The following is a 23,851-nucleotide window of genomic DNA, read 5'->3' as shown; positions in this document are numbered from 1 at the left end:
GCATGTTTAATTAAGAAACTTTCAAATTGTATTTTGTAGTTTTTGACACATTTAAACTGTACATAATCAGATATTTCTTGAAATAAATTTTTGGAGCAACATTTGCTTTGTAAAGAATGTCAGACGTGCAAAAACGTACTTTACGAAGAAATTCAATCTGACCAATGCCTTTTTGCAATGGGGAAATATATAGAAAAATGACACAGTATAAAGTTATTTTTTTACTATTATAAAGCTTTTTCAATGAAAACTGAGCAGGCGAACGTTTCTTTTCCGCACAGTGTATGTACTACCAAACCGCAGGTAGACATCGTATTTTCACGCTAGCAGGTAGCAGAGTATCACATCGCTCAAGTTACTACAGCGAAATGGGAAATCGCTCTATTGTTGAAAGCCTTCTCAGCTGGTTGTTCAAACTATCAGACGTCTGTACTACTAGAGACACGGGATGTTCTACCATAGTGATTTTCTTTTACGTCTCTTCTTCCATAAGATGCGATATATGTAAATGAGCGATTGGAAGTGATATTCATTTTGGTCGGAACTACTTCTGCTTTTATCTATTTTCCATTCATGAAATAGCGTGTCTAGCTTGTCTGATTATCATTTTTGTTTCCATATAAAGCAGAACGCTGTTTCATGCAAATTGCTCTTTGGATATTGGAACACATTAAGATTGATGCCTGCTTCTAGCACAATTTAAACAAAACATCGCTAAAGGTGTCATGATTGTGTTTGCCTTGATGGTGATAGTGAGTCTTAACAAATAAGCAAGTCAAAGATTCGTTCTTGAAATATATTCTGCAATTGAGAATGCATCTCAGATAATTACGATATGGAAACGATGTTAGCTTCCAAGATGCAGTTCAGTTCTCCAATGTGGTTCCCTAATAGCATGTTTAATCAAGGTGTTAGAATGGATTAAAAATGGTGTCCTACAGAGATGAAACATCCGATCTGGCAGGTGAGTTGCTGTCTGTGGCTAGTGTGTAATGACTTTAACAAAGTGAGCGAGATACCTCTGTAGAAAGTTTCTACTAACCGTTTAAGAATGAATAGTTTGGGTTTATTCAGTTCATAAATTATATTAAAGATTATTCTATTTTATATGTGTGTCCTAGCTAGATATACATATTTAATAAATGACTTTTCAGTATATGCTCTATTTTTCAGATGTTTTACTTTTACCATATACTATTGATCTCGACTTGATTAGTGGACATATGTCAAAGAATAGTCTTAAAACGCCTATATTATCAGTACGTATAGACAAATAGTCATTTTCTAAATAACCTACTTAACGATTAAGTTTTCTTGGGTGTTTTGCACCCAACATAACGAGAACACCGCAGCATTTCGTACATTTGAATTAGTGTCTACCAGTCGTGCACACATACTATTGAATAAAGTGCATCATTATAATATGTTGAAGCTGCCAAGCAAAGACCTGATGATTTACATCTTCTCATAGTAAATGTACTTTAGCATAATTGCAAGTTAGTACACAAGGTTTAAGCAAAATAAAACTAATTGCTGAATTAACGGGACACTTTCATAGTTATATCCGAGATATGCATTTCCTACAATCGTTTTGCTAAAGTACATATTTTTGATATACATTCTAATGTTAGATGAATATTCTTCCAATTGAAAGGATTTGTTTTAATTGGAATTTTGAATTAAATTACCGTAAGTCTTGGGAAATTGATAAGTATCAGATGCAAATATTACAACTCAAATGTGAAAAGAAAATCGGAAATGCCCACGTTCAAATGTCGGCTTTTATGTGATTTATGTTCTGAGAGACCGTCGAGGGATGATCTTCTTGCGCACAATTCATAAACTGTAAATGTCCTGACATATCTCAGAAGAAGAAAAATTCTCAGATATTAAAAAGGAACTTCCAAGTTCAAATTTGTTCTGTAAAAACAGCATCACCAGATTTATTCCTTACGTCTTTTCACGATGTAAACTTTCCTTCAAGATGGTATATATCCCGTGGCAAGTCTGAATATTGTTTACTCAAATTGTGCAGGATCTTTCGAGTTCTTGATAAGTTCTTCTATTTCAAGCTTTATATTTAGATATAGATTTCTCTGTAGACAAATCTATGACCAGTTATGTTGGGATTTAATGGAAAGCCGTAAGGTCTCCGGATATATGTTCTGTCTGCTTGATATGCTAATCGGCTTCTTGGTTACAGTGGTGATCTTCCAACACTGATATTTGATAAATGGTTTCTCTGTTATTAAATAACTTTGGTTAGGACTGCAATCGTATTGACAAAGGGATATACGTCGTATATATTCCGGCTCTAGAATGTACGTATACTATATTTTGTTCAAGGTTTTTATTCATAATGTAGGCATTCATTCTGTTACTGACACTTCATTGAATTGCATCATACGGATGATATCCCTTGATAATTTGCGCAGTTGAGACAGAAAGCGAAGTCATGTCATAATAATGAAAATATGATTATAAAGTTTTCCGTATTTCGACTCTTCATATCAATTTAAAAACTAGAACATTGTCTCCAATATTTTACGTTACCAAATCATAATACATCTATTTCAAAATTAAATGAGACACCTATTTGAGTAATTTAAATACCATCCTTACATTTAAAAACATAATTTCGTCATAAGTGTATATTTAAATTCAGATTAGTGCAACTCCGGTGTATAATGTTGGGCGGATACCCGCGAGCTTTAATAAGACATATCATGTGACATTTAGTGAATATAGTTTTTTTATATTATCTGAACAAACATTAAATTGTAGGTGTTTGTAAAATATTTAAATTTGAACTGAATTGAGGTTATATATTTTATTAAAAAGGTTTTATTGTGACCGGTTTTGTTCTGCAAGATTCGTTTAGCCACTGATGTATAAATGTATTTTATTTCAATCTAGTAAGTAAACATTATTATAATTATTTCTCATTCTAGCTCTACCTCATATATTGCAACATATTTCAATGACTTCTTTCTGTAATATTCATATGGAAAACAAGTTTATAATACATCTTAGATTTTTAACATGAAAAATGTTCAAAGAAGGAAAACAACGTTTTTAAAGAGATGTTATTAGTCATTTGTATTAATATAAAAATGCATGTAACAATTTTATGATTGAATTCAATCTTTTATAATTGAAAAAGTACTTCTACTCATGTTCTGTAAATTTCATAATCACTGCATACATGCGGACTTTTGGATACCACGGCATGCATGCCGACTTTAGGATACCCTGACTACATGCCGACTTTTGGGCATGCCGACTTTAGAATACCCTGACTACATGCGGACTTTTGGATACCACGGCATGCATGCCGACTTTAGGATACCCTGACTACATGCCGACTTTTGGACACCACGGCATGCATGCCGACTTTAGGATACCCTGACTACATGCCGACTTTTGGACACCACGGCATGCATGCCGACCTATGGACATCACGGCATACATGCCGGCATTTGGGTACCACGGCATACATGCCGACTTTTTGACGACTTACTCTCACCCATTCGTCACATTTTGTCTGTCTGCTTTTCAAAATAGCTTTTTTCCTGAAGCTAGGTACATAAGAGGTTTTTTTCTCATATGAATGAATGGTTCTGCCCCCGCCGGCATCTGGAATGATTAATGACGAGTGGTAACCTTTCGCAACATTAATTATAGTTGCCATATATTAACATTTCATTGACGACATTTGGTGGTTATGCTGCATCATGTGTACATCTCTTGATATTTTTTTTACTTATTGTTCAACCCACTTAGAACAATGATGACCTGTCATCCGTTGCATGTTTCCGAGTTAAACATGGATGGAATAAATAATAGAGCGCTTTTACTTGTGGTTTGCATACGATATGCGTGTCACACAGTTTACTCCTGGACTGGCTTTTCATAGTCATACATACACTTATTTATCTGTTGCATCAATACTGACAGTTCAAAAGATATACAGAAAAGAACAGTTCAAACGATATACACATGTATTTTACTTACCACTCTATGGCACATTTTGACAATAACCCTGACCTTGGTCCGTATTCAGTGACGTCATAGTTTTAGTTCGAGACTAAGGATATTAATTGTTTCAAAAGATCTATAATATAACATTACTTTTTTTACAAAAGATGTATGTTTTATAGTAGAATAGGTTATTTGTAGCTTATTAAAATTCTTTTAGTATCTTTTCTCCTAAAGTAGCATTTTAACAAAATATAAAGATTTGGCTTTTTTGCTTTCCCAAACTCAGACTCAAGACACGGGCCAAATACTCATGTCGAGGCGATAAACCTACGGCTGTACAAAATGTATGATATGCTTAACGTCAGTTTTAAATTGCAAAAACTACCTACCATACAGAAAACAAAAATAAAACCAGTCGTATAACTTATTTCTACGTCTTTAAGATATGTTGAACTATAGTTATTTTTGTTTCGAAGTTCCAAATTCTACCAGCCAGATAACGTTGAACATTGGCCTTCTGACTCCGGAAAACTACAACGCAGTAGTATTGCTACGACCGTTCTTGCTGAACCGCTTTTGCACAGCTATCAATCGAACCAGATATAAATAAAACAGGCTGCGAAACATGTGAACTTGTACAAGAACGTGTCACAGTAGCTGTTAAGATTTAAGACCATTGCGACAATTCATTATAAACTTTAACTTAGGTTTCGAGTCACCTGTTTATGCTTTTTCGCTCATTGCTTTCCTGACTGCTATTGTAATAGCTTAATTGGGTTGATTCCAAACATAAATTTATATAAAAAATTGTATAAGTGTATCTGTCTGATGACCCCAAATCTCGTATCTTGGTCCATAAGATAATAGCTTTTAACGTTATTGCACTGCTTGATTGGTCTCTGTTTTAGAGTATTGGCGTTATTGCTCTACCTGTAGACTTAGGTAACATTTCACTACTGGTTTTGTATGTGAAGTACTGTTTTATGTTTAATAGTTTATACACATCAAGTAGGATTTTACTACGTTTTAATACAATCGGTAGACGATAAATACCTCGAGACTGCAAATCACAGTTGTATCAAAGTGTATTGGATAGTCATTTTGACAGCCTTTACGTTTTAAATGAGATTAAAACTTAAAGTAGTAATTTACATACCATTGTTCACAGTACATAATTTTCGGGATACAGACATCAAATTTTTGATAAAATTTCAGCTGCTTTGGACAAGGCTATCATATTTCGATATAACTTAATCTAATGAAACTATAGCTCTACTAAAACTATTACTACTACTAGAACATCAACTACCACGACCACTACCACTACCACTACTTACCACTACCACTACCACTACCACTACCACTACTTCTACAACTACCACTACCAACACTTCCACTACCACTACTTACTATTACTTACTATTGATACTGCTACTGTTACTGCTACTGCTACTGCTCTTGCTACTGCTGCTGCTGCTGCTGGTGGTCCTGGTGCTGCTGCTACTTCTACTATTACTACTAGAACTGCCACTGCTACTGCTGCTGCTGCTGCTGCTGCTGCTGCTGCTCCTACTACTACCACTACCACTACCACAACCACGACCACAACCACCACGACCACCACAACCACAACCACTTCTACTACTACTACTACTACTTCTACTACTACTACTAATACTTCTACTTCTACTACTTCTACTATTGATACTGCTGCTGCTACTTCTACTATTACTACCATTTCTGCTGCTGCTGCTGCTGCTGCTGCTGCTGCTGCTACTACTACTACTACTACTACTACTACTACTACTACTACTACTACTACTGCTACTGCTGCTACTGCTGCTGCTGCTGCTATTTCTACTACTACTTCTACTTCTATTACCTCGTACTAAGGTTGCGAAAGTAAATGTTGGCAACACTTTCAAAAAACAAGAAAATATTCACAATATTACTCTCATTTGTGAATAAGACGTCAGGGCAATGTCATCGCCGCTATACCGCAGTAAATTAAACTGTCTAAATAAGAATAAAACATATCAAAATTCGAATGCAACTTGTTTATATCTGATAATCGTAAGTCGTGATCCGTAATTGTCAAAATATCCCACAGAAAGTCTAGCCAAGTGTGTGTATTTTACTTCTTTTACTTTGATAAGATAAATTGTTAAGCGTTGCCTTCAAGGTATAGGTAATGATAGTTTAAGTCCAAAAATGAATGTGTTATCAAAGCAAATAATAAACATTTTACAAATTACGTAGATGACATTTGTATATAAGCTGATTGCAGCAATGTCTTTGATCAAATAAAGTATACCAGATCAATGGACAGGAATGCGCCAGATTTTAATATTTAACACGTACCCCCCTAAATGTAGCCTTGGAACATATTTTGGATATTTGTTATAATAACATATCTGTTATTTTACTCTGAGGATCTTTTTTAAGCTGTTTTGCAGGGGGTCAAATACACACCTAATAATCATAGCTACATTTCGAATATCGTCAATGTATCTTTGGCAATTTTATGAAATAGAATACTCTAATTAAGTGATAGTTAGAGGACACCGCGTAGAAAATTCGATTAAACGGGAACCTCAAATATGTTTTGATTATCCTTAAATACATGTATAAGGCCTAAAAAATACATTTGTTTCGGGTTACCTGACCCTACTTACGGAATAGGCGCCGACCCTACCATTTTTATAGTCACTTTGAAAAAAAAAAAAAAAAATAATAATAATTCTTTTAAATTACCTTTTCAATATGTAGTTTACAACCTTATATGCTTATACAGAAGCTGACTTTAACACCATTCTCCAATGACGAAAATGACATTCTTATATAAAGCCTACTAAAATAATATAAAAAAAATAAAAAGCCCACCTACCCTACCTAATTTTAAAAAAGGTTGTAACCCTAACCAAACAATTTTTTTAGACCTAAAGAAAAGTCACTTCAGTACATAAGTTTATATATTGGCCGTACATTTCAAATGACAGTACGGCTATAACGATATGAGCTTCCATAGAAACAAACGATATTTTCATACGCCCTGGATAGGATTATATTCAGAACTAAGGTGAGACTAAGGGATAAATCGCTGAAGTTAAGGTATTTCTATTGTTAACAAGTATCGTGCATTATTACATACTGCTTTATAATTAGTCCTCGTCTGCCGTCGTCAGAAAGGTTTTGTGCGAGATACCAGGGACACCATTAGATGTTGGATGCTTATAGTGCGCGTCTTATAGGCAATAACACTTATATGATCAATCGATGCAGTTTGGATTTATTTTCGTTATGTAAGCACTATGTTCGTGGGTTCTTTATTTAAATAATAACAAACCAGCCGGAATGTGTACGCACGGCAGTGTGGAACAACTTATTCCGAAAGTGGTTGGTCTAGGAAGACAAGTGAAATAGTGCTTAGAACATAGCAGAAGATTGTAAATGCAACAATCATAGTACAAAGATATTTTAAAATAATTGAATATGGAAACTTTAAACGGAGATAAAATTCGTTTGACTTGACATACAAGTATCCGGCGACAGCCTATTGAGTCTGGACTATATCGGCTATGGTTTCGGTGAGTGTACTGTTACCCCTTCAGCTGTTTCACAATTGCATTTGGCACTGAACTATCTGCGCATATACAAACAGGAACTTGAAACCTATCTCATTATCTTGTCAAAATACTTTCAATGATCATGAGTTTGGCAGCCTCCATTTAACAGTTAGCTGCAGGGGCAATCGGTGCAGCAGATTTCGCAATACCAGATTCCTGGTCAAGCACGATTTATATTTAATTCGTAGCCATGGTAAATTTGAAAGGGGAAGAGTGTTGTTGTTGTTGTTGTTGTTGATGTTGTTGTTGTTGTTGTTGTTGTTGCTGCTGCTGTTGTTAATGTTGCTGCTGCTGCTGCCCCTGCTGCTGCTGCTACTTCTGATACCGTTGTTGTTGTTGCTGCTGTTGCTGTTGTTGTTGTGAACTCTTTTATTTCGCTTAACAAGGTGCAACACCATCATTTATTGAAAAACAATGATCAAATATTCGCGTCGACGGTGTGTTGGCTTATACTTGGCGTGTTGATCGTCCGTTTGCTTTTAGCCTCTGCTGGAACTATATTTATCTTACATTGGACTATGGTTTAAGTACTACAATATAGTTAAATATACGCCGACGAACAAACTCTTATTTTAAGGTGGTTATTTGTTGCAAGCCTTTTCTTACGTTATGTAACAGTACGCCACGCAATTGTCAATAATGTTTTATATGACAAATAACTTATCTTAAGTTACAACATTTACAATTTCATTTAAGTATATTCCGTGCGATGCTATTAACATTTCTCTCTACATAGATCAATTAAGATATTTTAAAAGATTGAAATGACACGTTTAATGCATTATATTAGCATTTAGCTGTCTAACGTAATGCTAACACAGTCAAGCAACCAAATATCAACCGTCAATAACAATGGTAAAATAATGGTGAACGGTTAAAAGTCTGCTAAAACAAATTTGCTTGATCATTCTTACAAGTCATATGCAGTGCACTATCGGATTCAAGTGCTGGGGCTGGGGCGGACATGGTGCGCCCCCCCACCCCCACCCCTCCCTAAATTGTCGAAGCTGACACTTAAACGCACACTTCTTGCGCACTTTGTGGGCATGTGCCCCCTTCCATAGGACCCCAAGGAGGACTGGGGTTCCGTTCCCAGGAACCATTTGGCTTATAATAGTCTAGAATTATGTTGTAAGCCAAAGTATTCCTGTGAAAGAAACCCCAATCCTTCTTGAGGTCATAGGGAAGGCAGCACATGCCCCCGACGTGCGCACCTCTTATGTCAAATCCTGGGTACTCCCCTGCAGCGCAGTATAATTTGTATATTAGCAAACCATGACTTGCTTTATATCTTTCGCGTTTATCTATGATTGTGGTCTCATTTGGGTCTCTTATACAAGTGCTGAACTCGCAAAATGCAATAAGTTGAAAGCTATCGCACTCCATTTCGCATTTACATTACTCACTTGAAGCTAAACATAACTTATTCTTCTTCTTCTTTTCTTTTTTACCTTTTTCCCTAACAATTAAACAAATATGAACAGATAAAATATAAAGATTCCTCACAGTCTTATAATAATTGAATAAGAGGGCACACGACTTTTATATAAGTGTCTCTTGATTTTCTACTTGAAGATAATCAACTTAGTAAGCGAAATATAATTGTATTAAATATAGAGATATATTTAAATGTTTCACAGATCTATCAATATGATGAACACAAACTATCGGCTGCTATTGAAAACATCCATTTTATCAATTGTCACATAAACCCCTCATAAATACCCCAACAAATTTATCGTAAGGGCAAATATGTGTTATATGAACAGGGCAACAGTCTATCAAAATGCTTTGTTACGACGTTAATATGCTACTACCTTAGTATTAATCTGATAAATCATTAGGCACTCACTTTTTAATTTGCATTATTTAATTTACATTGTGTTTTAAGATTATTTTAATCACATATTAAGTAAACAGATGCTTATCGTTTTCTCATCTTACAGCCTTAAGTAGTCCAAACTTCGTCCGCGCAATGGTTGGTTTAATAACAATGAACCAATCGCCTTAACTGACCTTAGGTGGTATAACTCCGCCACTGCCCCGCTATATCGAATGTAGGCCAACGCAGAAATCCAATAAAGAAGGCGGCCAATACAAAGAGTTTAGTCACTCTAGTTCTCCTTGTTGCAAGGTTAAGTCTGGCCGAGAACCATGTCCTACAGGCCCCGTTCAAAAACTGACCAGTCAGCTGTTGTTTATTTCACTTTAGCTCCTCAACGGCCTTTAAAGCGATTTTCTTATTATTAAATTAATTATTTGGTCATAAGTACTCGAAATGTTTGCATTTACTTTGAGTAAAGAATTACTCAGTTCATTCATGTTTCTTGATAGCCAATTTGATAATACATTTTGCACGTGTAAATGGAATCTTTAAGCAGATAATGAGCACGGTTTCCAATTATGTAATAGCAACATTTGGGATAGCTATATTGAATGCAAAAAGTAAGTAAATGAGCTTTTTCAAATATGAAGCTGATTGTTGTCAAGTGTTCTCCGTACTTATATAGCTATTGAACACATATTCATGGCAGTACCACACCATGTACGCACAAGTTTGTGTTTTTAACAGGTGTCTCATATGTATATCAAAGCGAGTGCCAGATATGCAATGTAATGCAACAAGTTGGTGTTAACATTTCTATATGAATTGTTTAAGCTTTCTTTTGTTCAATAATATGCAAATTATATTCTAATTTCGCGCTTAATAATCTATGTTGTCCAATGTCGTCTTATGCCTCGTCTGGGCTGATTTACCAACAACTGTCCTTCGCCTGTCATGTTTTGTTTAACAATGTAACACAGACATGATATCATGGTATCATGTTATAAATCTAACTTGTCACGATATTTCATTCATTTAAATACCATCTCAATGAATGCACAGTTTCGAAACATGCCGAATCATGTCTCGATTTCCAAAAAAAACAAGAACTTAGAAAGGAAATAGACGAAAGCATCCACCTGTGCTTTTTAAGCACAACCATTTTTTTCAGCAATAAGGCTCTTTAGAATGCATAACCTATATCTAAGATGTCGTGATATGTTTTACACTTACCAGCAACTAGCATTTTCATCTGCTTTGTTCATTTGTTAATATGACATGCATCTTGCATAATATGTCATTTTTGTATTAAAAACTAGGTGTGTTACTTTATGTTTTAGATCTTCCAATTTTACGGTCAAACATTAAAAATCGGAAACAAATAATGCATTTCATAATCTAGTGCTGATTAGTATTGGCCTTTGTTATAACACGTATACGTTATATTTCAGCAAAGTGTTGCGAAGGAACACTGAACATGTTTTGTTTATTCACGGATTAAAAAGAAACTAAACATATAAATCTTCAAAATGCTAATCTATATATCTCAGAATTGGCGAATGTACCCGATGGTACCCTGAACATAAATATTTATTGAAAAAGCATGTTTTGGAAACGCGATACATTACAAATGATACTTAAAGTGTGATATTATATATTACAGCACAATAATGTGGCGACGGCACCCTGACTATCCGGTATGTACGGCTCTCCTCCTTCGAGTGATTCTGTCGATCATTCTGGCCAAGCACAGCAGCCCACAGGAGCTCCCCTCAAGGGAAACCGACCACGCATTTGGGATTAATACACACATTCAGCGCAACATTTTCTACGATACTAACGCCATTCCAGAGGGACTTGAAGTCAGCCCTTACCTTTTTGTGAACACAACTAAAAAGTAAGCCTTTTTATAACATTTTTTTTAAATATACTGTTCATTTTTTTACGGAAAAGTCTCCGAATATGGTTTTGAGTTAAAGGGTTCTAAGCTACCCAAGCTATCCAAACACCAGTATAATGTTGCTACTTAATGATATACATACAATGATATATTATTTTATTTTTATTTGTGTAAGTTTGACATGAAATATTGAAAGATATTCACTTCCTGGTTGCAAATGCAAATATTATTTCTTAAAATACAAACAGTCACCACAAAGCCTAAAGACATTGTCGATCGGATAGTGTCAAACAATTTTAATCTAGTTATTGTTTTGCGCCAAATGCAAATGGTCACCATATTCTGATAAATTATTATGTAATAGAATTTGCAAAGCTCTCAAAATACATATATATGTATCAAGCGCTACATGAATTTTGCTTGCAGACTATTGAGCCCAAGCATTCGTCATCGAGTGCTATCCCTTTTTCGTGGTAAAAAATGTATTGTCATTTTATGATAGCAATACTGTTGATATTGTTAAATCTATTTTCTAAACAGTTTTGAATATGGGCATGGCATATATGTTTTTGCTGTTTGAATGAGACACGGTTATTTTCATTTAGGGGTGTATCAACTGAAACTTCTAAATAATTAGTGATTTCAGAGTTAGGTTACAGGGTTGAGTCAAATATGTTCGTTATATGTTAATGTTGTGAACGCCCAAAATGTGTTTTGAAACATACTCCACCCATTGTGATATTAATGACATGCAGAAGTATCGTCATACCGAAACGTGCAAATTTGAGTGTGTTTATCTTCAAAATATATGTTTCATGTCCCCCTAGTTTTAATTTTGTCTTGGAACGAGCCAATATTTGCGAAAATCGATGGAAACCAGAGATATAAGACTGCTAACAAAAAATTAGATCGCAATTCATGTTTTATGCATTTTTCTTAAAAACATTAGTTTTCGAACGGAAATATGCAAATCTGCGCTCTGATCTTTTGTCAACAATCTTTTATCATTGGTTTGCAGATATTAACGCAAAAATTTCATCATTCCAAGAAAAAAAAATGTTGTAAGAACGGTAAATCTGTGAGAGTGCAGCTTTAATTGTGCATACAAGTCAAACATAATACGCAAATCACCCTGAAAACTTGATATTAAACATATAATGAATTTCATTTTTCTTTATGCCTTTTGGCCTCTATAGGCTATCAATATTCCTTGTACATGGTGTTCACTGGGAATCATATACTCGTATAGCCGAAGAAATTGCGATTACACAAAGTGTAGTGAGTGAAGTGTACACTGTATTGTGTATTTATGTTTAACGTATTGTACTAGCACATACATAATAATTATGATGCAATAACACATTGTATGTACACAATGCTGATGTAAAAGTTAAATGTATTTATTAGATGAGAACTCTCGCATACACTGGAAAACCAACATGCAATATCCATATAATATGCATTAAATGTTTTATTACAATTATGATATTAGCATCTGTCACGTGATTCTGTATTTATGTCAGTTGCGCATGCGCGAGTTTCTTATCTTATTACATTCGCGTTAGTAACGAATTTTAAGTCGACGACTTCTGAAACAATATCTGATTCTTCAAAGACTTTGATTGCATGGGGAAAACTTTCAGTCAGTAAGGTTGCTATTTGTCAATCAATGAGAGAGTTTATTAAAGCCAATGGTAATACATTACGCCATAGTATAGATAGTATAAAGTAAATGGAAGAAAGTATACACAAAATATCAATCTTCATAATAGGGGTTTGTCATAAAAGTAATGAAAGGGTACAACACATTGTCCTTTTTGGTAGCATCCATCTGCCCTCATTGAGACCAGTACGGGCACCCTTCTCAATCTGCCTTCCTAGAATTCATTGCTAAAGGTTCAAATATTTCTTTCGTTTTGATTAAATATACATACTCACATATCTGGTAGTTGAAGCTGTTTTGTCATTTATTTTTATAAAACAGGTACCAGTTGAAACTTACTATGACTTTAATATAACACAATAACTAATATTGTCTGTTCGAATTATACACTGTCTAACACATGTGCTATTTCCACCCTTACCACCCTGTCCCTTTTAAAACCTTATTTGTATACACTGTATAGGCAATGGTAGCTCAATATGACAATGTATACATACCATTTAATAAACAGTGACCAATTTAAAACAAACTAATGTTTTAAATTATAGTAATATAAGAAATAGTATAGAAACCGTGCACAATATTCATCCTTTACTTCAAATGAATGTAAAGCAATTTGATATAGATGTTTTGAATGATTGACTCCAATCTTTGATTACGCCTTTTTGAACAACTGGAGTCCTCTTATAATTGAAATTAATTAGTTGCAATTAGGAACATTATATGATATGTTGCTTTTAATATCCATAAGAGGATATATAAACTCTATAAATGCCTTATAATATATATAATTAAGCTTAATCTTAAAGCTTTAAATCGTATTACTACTGTTCAAAGAGTGTTAATTTTATTTATAAGACTATAGCCATTTGAATTGACTCGATTGCTACTTATTCTATTTCTAATACTAAGGGCATGTAAAATGCTCATCAAAATCTAAACCTTGATAGACTTTCCTACCTAAACAAGCAGACAGGCTGAAAACGAAGAATTTGATATTTATTTAAAGATATTAAAGTCAGATTTCATAATTCTCAATGGACGATAAATTCAGGTTTGCAGAAATGGCAAAGGTAATAAATAATACAAACATATAATGTGTTTATATCCTGATACTCCGATAACCACGAAGAAGTTCAAGATTGTATGAACGTATTTTTTTATTTCATGTAATCTACCGACACGTTGACAAAAAGATACATATCTGTCTGGATGCCTGGGCAAAAATAAAATATTTGGAACAGGAATGTATAGCTCAACTATATGTTTTAAGTATCTGACTGAAGCAATGGCGAATGATTTCTATAAACATCATTGGTTAGAGCAATCAATGATAGCGAAGTGGTAAACCTACATTTTTTTCGAACAGGACTTTTTCATATCATATTCGACTGCAGCAGCTGTAACCACTTTCTACAGCTAGTCAGTTCTTTCATTGGTGAAGTTATTTCATTGCCATCATCTCAATAAAATATTCATAAAAGGAAGAATTGTCAACGGATTGATAAATGGCAGAACGAATGAACCAAACCAAACTTAAGACAATTTTATTTATTTTGTTTGTATTTAAGAACTAAAAATCTGTGCACTCTTGTCTTGGTTCGCCAGATGGTTCATTTCTTCGTAATACATGTCAGTCATCAATACCTGTTTAAGATACCTGTTGTAACCGATAAAACCGCAGACTTGCTATCGATGCCTTACTCCCGACCCTCAGTCATTTCGGATGAGGCCCATATGTCTTTCAGACCACCAAGCACTTTTCGGAGAAGATTGTTTTAGCATATTGGACCATTTTGTATTTTAGCGGTCAATCAATTTAAATGAGTTGTCAACAAAGCGATATTAATTAAGAAAAAAAAACAGTTAATACAAATTTTAATTGTCAATTTCCAGCACTGAGAAAAGGAACATATTAATTGTAGAATTATCACGGATGTTTGAAAGGGCACCTTTGAAGCTCAATTAACCAAACTAATATGTCACATAATAATGACCCAACCACAGTGATGTATGTCTTTAAGTCAACATAACCAATTCAGGTAACTAAAATATAAATCAAAGAGCACTTCACACGTTTGTTGTACTTTCTGGCACGGCTTCTAAGCCATGGATACGTCTAGAACCAGAAGCTGGCCTGGGAACAAAGCCATAGATAATCGCTAATTACAGTTACATTGAATATGTTTCCGACAAAAAGTTGGCACAATTTTTAATAATGTGATATTTAATATACATGGTTCTTGAACTCAAGTTTACGTAAGAATGAATAGAATAACAAACCCTTCGAAGCTCTATCGCCATCCACGAGGTTAAAATGAAGTTAATACTGTATACTAGAACGCCCTTGTTATAAAGAAACAGGGGATAAAGGCGCATATATAAACGAAAGACAATTAAAGCGTCGTAATATTGAAAAAAAAAAATAATTGGATCCATATGAATATGAAGATACCAGAACATCGTCAAAACATTTTTGATCAGCACATTGTGATTCAATATGCATATCTGCTAAAACAGCTTTCCAAATGAAGATCCTTATTAAGTTCTTATGAATTCAAGCATGTGGTTTTGGAGAAGAAAAAAACACGAACAAGAAATATACAATAGATTAACTTTAACACTTCATACACAAACCTCAGTACCCCAAACATGTCAAGGTTATGCGCGTCTCATCTGGCTTAAATAAGGCATGATAACATATGCGAATGTCCTCTTGATAATGAAACCTCCCCAATTTTATTTTTTTGTCGAATTGAAAGCCAGATTTTGTTGCGAAATGTCCCGGACAATAAGCGCACTAACAATGGCAGAGCGATGGTACTGCAACACACTGACGATTTGCTAACCTAAGTTGTGTTAGTTTATACTATTTTATTATCTCGATTGTGACGAAAGGATATAGCTTCTAGAATCACTTCGAATCCGTTTCCTTGGTACACACCAGTACCAGTACTGATTTCCATTTTGAGTGTCATGTAAGTTATGATCTAAATCCTATTTGATAAGCAAGAATATAGTTGCTGAAAAATAGGCTGAACTAGGGGGATATGACGGACAGACGAATGACACCAATACCTAGGATGTCAAGTAAGTGGTCGCTGAAAAATAAGCTGAACTAGGGGGATATGACGGACAGACGAATGACACCAATACCTAGGATGTCAAGTTAGTGGTCGCTGAAAAATAAGCTGAACTAGTGGGATATGACGGACAGAAGAATGACACCAATACCTAGGATGTCAAGTTAGTGGTCGCTGAAACATAAGCTTAACTAATAGGATATTAAGGACAGAAGAACGACACCGAAAGCTTTGAAGTGAAGCTAGTGGTCGCTGAAAAAAAGGCTTAACAAAAGAATGTCCTGTCAAATAAAAAGAACGGTAGCACGAAGCGGGACGTAATAACCTTAAAGGAAATTATTCCAGTGGAGCCACACACAAAAACTCGCGCACTTTCTGAAAATTTCATCCGTGCAGATATTCAGAAAATTCTGTCTGGCTTCAGTCGATCAGCGATAGGGTAAAGCAGGCAATAGGTAAACAAATAAGCAAAGTCAGATTTCGGAGACGCTGTGAGTTGCCCGGAGCTTTTGAAATGTAACACAAGAGCGGCTTCTAGTGGTTTGAGTAATTCCTGTTTAATTATATAGCATTAAAGATCAAACCTTATAACATTCGAAAGCCTTGATATTATTTAAAATAAATATGCAATGTATTGCATCCTTTGAAATCTTGAAAGAAAGATATGTTGTAGTTTAAATAGTTTCGTTGGCCAGATAGACAAGGTATTAGTTCTAAAAATTCTTTGGGGTTGCGTGTGATACTCGGTGAGACATAATTAGTAAATCTTTGTTTCATGTAGGTTACAGTTTATGTGTCAATGCTATCCGTGCACCGTACTTGTGACAAAGCCTTTGAAATGGGTGGATAATTTGATTCAAATATAATGACGACCTATACATTCCGCAGAAATCAGCAAACTAAACGGTGTCATTGTTAATAGCCCACAAGAAACAACTAGAAAGGTCTCTAATAGTGAAATCAGGCTTGTTTCTTGGAACTGTCATAAAAAGTATGGCCTAGCAAACAGGAAAAAAATCCAACTGCTTTCAGATCATTCAGATTTTATGATGGCAATGATTCTCTTTAAATTGTTCGACTCGAGTTATTTTACTGACTTTTGTGAGCAAAACCAAACACAATTTTCGCAGTTATTTGAACAGAATTGTGTAAACCCATGCCTAAAATAACTCAATTTTCAATAAATTACTTTTTCAGCAAAATATAGCATAGCTTTAAATAAATTGAAATTTTTCGAATTCTTTACAACAAATATTTTAAACACGCTCTATTTGTATCGAATTCATTTATTTGCCTTATTTTTGGGGATCTTTTTCTTGCTTATTATCATATTTTTGGTGCAAAAACATTGTTGTTCTTAATTCAGTTTAGAACGAAAGCATGTTTTTACTGTTAAAGTTGAATATTTCCACTAAGGTTCTATATGAATACGCCCCCAGGGTAGATGAGCTGATTCTTGAAAAACACACCAGTATCATTAGCCTACCTGAAATAGCACATGTGTAACATGCGTAGATTTTATTGTTCATTAGTGGGCCTCTTATTTTAATAAGTACATTCTGGACGTGCTTCTGTCATGTCTCATATGTTAGAAGCAGTGTGATCTGTTGTGTATCTGTGAGGTTTCTGAGTCTTGAATCACTTGCTAATTTTCCCGACGCTGCGTCTCTAATACCGCTCTATGTCAATTTAAACACTATTTAGTACATATTTAATGTGCAAAATACTGATTATTAATAGTGATCATATTATATCTGTCGTGTCTCACATTCAAACCTTTTTTGTTGTCATTGTATATATCTATAATTGAATTATATTTTGATTATGTAATGTGGAATACGATTGTGTTCAAATTACTTAATAAATGTGTTATATCTGAATCTGAAAATCTAAATATATCATTTGTATGATTTTATTTGTTTCCACACTGAGTCCATGTCGTTTTTATTTAAAACTAATTTTGAAGCATTTTCTAAATGAAACATTTGACTGACTCTACCTTTGATGATAAAAAGCATTATCCCATAATTCAAATTCTTCTTACACAATTATATAATGTTTATAAGTGTACGACTTGTGTGTATACAAAGTTGTTGCAGCATAATGTAAAGTAGTGAAGTACTGATGGCACTGCAAACAAACATTCCATACCCCTCAGATCTATGATGAATATTAGTTACCGTATCTAGTACATGTGTTCATTTTGTTATATCCATTAACGTGGATGTAAATAGTAGAGGTGTCTGTTATACGGATATCAGTTTTACCAAGATGCCTCACGCGTTTCTCGGCGTCGGTGTCTGCTAGGTGTACTCCCACAGAGGTAACGAAGATGCATTTAACTAACATTCATTTTATAGCTTAAGATATAGTACAGATATTTGTTTTGTTTTGAAACGATACCAAGGTCTATCTGAGTTTCACTTGATGTATGTCGGTAAAAGTGTATGGTTGGTAAATACTAATATTTAATTTTAGCTCAATAGTGTAGGCAGCTAACAGTTTATTTTAAACACGCTCGTGTCCTCATCCTTACCATTACAAGTGTCAATGTGAGAGGTCACAGGAACGTTCCCTGACCGATGCTTGAATCCCGGACCTCTTGGTCGGGAGGCGTACACTACCCCTTAGCCATCCCGTCCTATGTATGGTTAAACATTCGACAACCAGGTTCAAAAACTCGGAAGATTCGCGAAATAAATTCACTGACTGAACCTAGTGAACCAAGTCGTTACTTTTATTTTAATCAACAAGTCATTGATACACGCCTGTGTGTACAATTCGTCTACTAGGGTCAAAATGACAATGTGTAAAAAAACTAAAATTGCAATGCAAACATCCGAGGCAAACGGGTGGGATTTGGGGAACGCGGGAGGGGTGTCAGGACTACTAGACCTATGTTGCATATTCAAAATAATGATATGCTGAATACTGTAATCGAAATTGATATAAATGTTTGTAACTTAAACCATTCTTCCTTCCATTTGTAACTATTCCGGAACATCTTTTCGATACATTCATAGTAGCGGAGACGGAATTATACGGGGACACCAAGAAATGAATAACCGTTACTAGCATGGATAGAAACAAATTCTTGTTCTATAGGAGTTGTACACTTCGGTGCGGTGCCAATAATTCTAACCTTTTCACGCCCACAACTAGTACTCCCAAGATGAAATGAGAGACAGAGACATAAGAAGTTCTGCTAACATGTATTTATGTACATGTATATCAAATACCGATCGGGGTCAGCAGCCGCCCGCAACTATAATAATTATAAATGCAGCTGTTGATTCAATAGTAAATAGGCTGCGGTTCCGGTCCTTTCTCAACATCTTCTAAATACCTTCCGTTAAATATTACTTTATCCAAAGTCACATCGTATTAAGAAACGTCAAGTACAAAAAAGCAAAATTCATCAAAGCAGAGAAGAGCCCGCAACTTAGTTTTGAAATGTAATTTACAATAGATCGTCCAGATGCATTATAAGTTTTACATTTAAGGTATATACAACAATCTCAAAAATGTATTGGTGTATAGATGTGATCCAATTTAAAAAGCGAATATTTTTCATTTAACGGTCAGTGTCAAAAAATACGAATCGTTAATAGATCGTCTTTAAATTAAGGGTAATCGCCTTTAAGCTGTCAGTTAAAATACAGAATAATCAAAGCGCGAATGCACTGAAAGAGTATCTAGGGGCAAGTATGTGAATGTTGTGGAATTTATTCGAATAATGGGAATGGATGTGAATGTTCAAACGTTTCCAAGTTTGATTGATGAATTAATGTTATTTATGTTTAATGTATCTATCTTTGTTGAAAAAGTGCAGATATAAATGACACGCGTTCTTCGCATGTTTAACAGGTTTAATCCGAACTACTTTGTTTGACGAAAGTATGCATAATTTACTGTCGTAGCTTACAGAGCAGAATTGAAAGCCGAATGTCTGAAACTATGCCAAAAATAAACCATAATGAAGCTTTTATTCAAATAAATGAAAACATCTTATCATAAAAATATACGCCTGATATGCAGTACATGTGTATGTCATAGAATGAATAGATATTTTGTTTTTGTATACGAGGAAAATCATAGTATTTGATGTATTAGCAACACAATAGATACAACGACAATCAGACAATCATCTTTGTATCTTATCTCATAAAAGAAATATAAAAAATACATCATAAAAATAAGGGTGTTTCAGGGTTACGCCAGGTTATGAAAACAAACCATGCATAGCAAACAATAAGGAGATGGGACACTGGCTGGAAAGTTGTGGGCTAAACCCTAGAGTCAATATCATAGTGTAATCTTACTTCCAGAGCTGCAATTATTTTGACCCACACTTATCTGATAAATATAGCGATCAGAAGATAGTTATAATATGCTTAAAATAAAACGCCGCGATACAAAGGTACAGCGCGGAAAAGCCGAACTAGCAAGAACTCAAGGGCCGCGAAGCACTTCTCTATTTTTTTTGTGTGAAAAGTCATTCCGTCTATCAATCTAAAGATAATCGCATTGCAGCAACTAATGAACGCACAACAGTAGAAACCAACAAAAACTCGACTTACAGTTTAAAGGTTACCGTCTAACAAGGGTCATTGAAGATCCAGAATGAATACCGTAACAGTGTAAACACGGTATAAATAAAAAAAAACGCTACAGTTTAAACACGGAATAAATACAAACTGTCACAGTGTAAACACGCAAACAAATATCAACCTCCAATAACTCTTCTCTTGATTTAAGGTTACCACCGTGCAGGACTCAGTGAAAACACAAAGGAAATCAATTTGGCTTAACTCGGTTTTCCAAAACTACTAGTATACCTCACATTGATGAAGGCAAAACCATATTAACACGTGGTAATGAGTGTAAATATGTTTGCCTTTAACTGTACTCAGGAAAACAACAAATCGGAAGATGAAATAAACATCGTAAGTGTATGTAGAACTAGGTGACATGTGTGAGGGAATCCTCTCTGATCGATTTACAAATAAGTCTGTTCGATGGCCTTAGATGCCTTGCAGACTAATTAAATACGTCTGCAGTGAGTTATAAAGATATCATAAAGAAGACTCCTTGAGTCCTGTATTATGCTTTCTTACCTCCTTACTGCTAATTGTTTAAATGCTGTTACGTACAGCAGACCAAATATTTAGTCTGCCTGGTACAGCTAGCTGGGGGAGACCTCGTTGTTTCCGATTGCTTTGATGTTCCCGCTTTGGTGTAGGTGTGAATGGATTCCAACGAAGTAATAGTGTGCTGTCTGCGAAAGTAAGGAGCTGAACTGAAATATAAAAGAGACATATTTACCATTATGTTAATGTAACATTACATAGTGCCTAAATGGGATAGCTTAAATCTAAATGACCATTTGGCTTTTTGTACTTTCATCCACATCGTAGCTATGATCTTTTTACCACATCTATGATTTTTGTTTTGATTTTTTATGATTTTTTACTGACATAACTTACATGACTACATGATTACATGACCCTGTAGTTTCCATTGGAGAACTTGGAGGCTTATTGTACAATTTTATCACAATGGCTGAAAATGTTTTCAAGATACATTGGCAAAGTGTATAGCACTGTTATGCGTATTTAAGTGACATTTTTATAAAAAAAACACCTCAGTTTTTAGTGTGTTTGTCTGAATAAAATGTACCCATTTGTTCTGAGAGCTGCTTGTAAGAATACGTTAACAAATACATAATCCATCTACAACTCGGCTTTACGGATAATCATAATTTTCTCTTCACTTAAGATAAGAGCAATCACTGGTTTATCTAATTGTTTCTCCACATTAACCTGACTGATAAACTGATTTTCTTCTTAAGATAGCTTTTACATTATATATTTTTCCTGATTTACGATGCAGAAGAACCGGCGAAGCTATCGTCTAGCTCCTGAAGAAAATGGGTAATTACAGAATACTGTTGCTTCATAAAACAAATAAAAACAAAGTGTTCTCAATAACACACGGGAAACATCAGAGGGGAACCGATTGCATTTTATTACATTGTGTGCCGTTTTACAGGTGGTAAATTTTCTGCACTTGATAGCGCTGTGTTTTACTTTAAGGGTATGTGCTAATTAAATTTTAAACCAATTAACGCAGACTTAACGGCTTATATAAAGAATATTTAGAAAAATTTCATGGTCTTGTTTTCCTCAAATAAAGTATAAAAGTGCACATCCTTGGTGTCTAGGTAATACAAAAGCTGGAATGATATCAATATCCGTCTGCGTTTTTTTCCAACTTTTGAAGGTTGTCTAGGAGATTTAAACAAATGTAAGTGTAATATCTGAGATATTCCGTAATCCAATTTACATGACCAATTGACTTATTAAATTCTTGATATTTATTAAAAATATGTATTAGCGCTGTTGTTTCTTCGAAAATGATATAATTATTTGGTATACGAAATTTGCATAGTTGACCATTCTCTACGGGGAAATGTGCTGTGCTTTTATTTGTAATGTTAAACATATCTCGCAGTTATGTCTTTCTTCTGTTAATATTTTCTTTTACTTTTTTGCAAGCGATGTAAATTATTTTCGGTCGTTTCAATATTCTACCGTCTGCCTAATAGTAAGAATGTTCATGGGTTGAGTAATATGTTTTGTTTAAGATTTACCTGGAACCCACAGATTTCTTCCTGGGTAAACATTATCTGTGACCCCTGCTGGATCCTGATAATTGAGTATGCTTTGTTATCGTCTATAATATGTACTTTGAAAATAATTCTATCTCAATCACGGGTCTTGAAACATGGGTCTGGATTAGCACCTTTCAACAATGATGGATTATCCGCATTTTAATCTGACATGAACACTTGTAAGCATTTACAGGAATCTAAACCCCACGGCTGCTGTGTTTTATATCTATTACTGTAGATCGACATTAACGTTTGTGTTTCTTCCCTGCAATTTTGGCATTACTAATGACATTTTGGTATAAAAGCTTGCATTTTAATAACATCATTGTAAAACATTGCTGGACAAAGCCCAAATAATGCATCTAATTATTAACTCTTCCAAATAGTTCATGACAAATCCGTTTAATATTTTCTACAGACTGCAGATGAACAACAATAAACATCATGTAAGAAAAATAACGTTGCAATGTAACATCATCATTATCATAGACAAGTATCTATAAATATATTCAAAACGTATAATTATACAACGGAGTCTGCCAACTTTTTCTTTACAATAAAACATAAAATATCCCAAAGCGTTTCGTTAATTGATAGTAACAATTAACGATTTCTTTCCGGTATTCATTGTTGCATTTTCTGCTATTATGATAAATGCAGCATTGGCACGCCAACCTGTGGATCATCTATGGTGCGCTGTACTTCTTGTCATTTTACTGGTTTGCCACTACTTAAGTATACATTAGGCTCATTTGTATACACTTAAAATATTTATGTATTTTAAATGCGTTTTTTCTTCCTTTATTATCTTTTTCGAACGGAATTTCCTCTTAGGACGGTATTATGTATGTACAACCTATTATATTATAGTGGTGTTAAAACTAAGATACCAGAAGCTGGAACCTCAGCAAATGTTTATATATGATAAAATATCTTCTTTGACGACCACAATTTTCATAAGCGTTAAGAACGATCAAGGTCACTTATTAACGGCTTTGTTGTTGCGTGATTGCTTAATTGACATTATCGCGTGATGTTATTAATGTACTGTTAAGAGCTCAAGACATCCATCATTTTTGTATAAATCCTGGTGGCCTAGT

General features: G+C 34.5%; 1 protein-coding gene across 2 annotated transcripts in view; it reads left to right on the top strand.

Annotated features, from left to right (window-relative positions):
- Positions 1 to 360: 360 nt before the first annotated feature.
- The window catches only part of LOC128243402 (protein NDNF-like), a 39,771-nt gene continuing 16,280 nt past the window's right edge, over positions 361 to 23,851 (top strand). Inside the window, exons 1-2 of one of the 2 annotated variants that reach the window (XM_052961174.1) lie at positions 361 to 964; positions 11,096 to 11,329. In XM_052961174.1, the coding sequence (XP_052817134.1) occupies positions 11,103 to 11,329 (227 nt within the window). In that variant the 5' untranslated portion in view covers positions 361 to 964; positions 11,096 to 11,102. Of the gene's footprint in view, positions 965 to 2,166; positions 2,322 to 11,095; positions 11,330 to 23,851 lie in introns of those variants that run through there. The other variant, XM_052961183.1, reaches the window with a different exon arrangement.

The sequence above is a fragment of the Mya arenaria genome, chromosome 2, assembly GCF_026914265.1.
Source record: "Mya arenaria isolate MELC-2E11 chromosome 2, ASM2691426v1".
NCBI lineage: Eukaryota > Metazoa > Mollusca > Bivalvia > Myida > Myidae > Mya > Mya arenaria.
The sequence above is the reverse complement of the archived record's forward strand: the minus strand, read 5'-3'. Positions and strand labels throughout refer to the sequence as shown.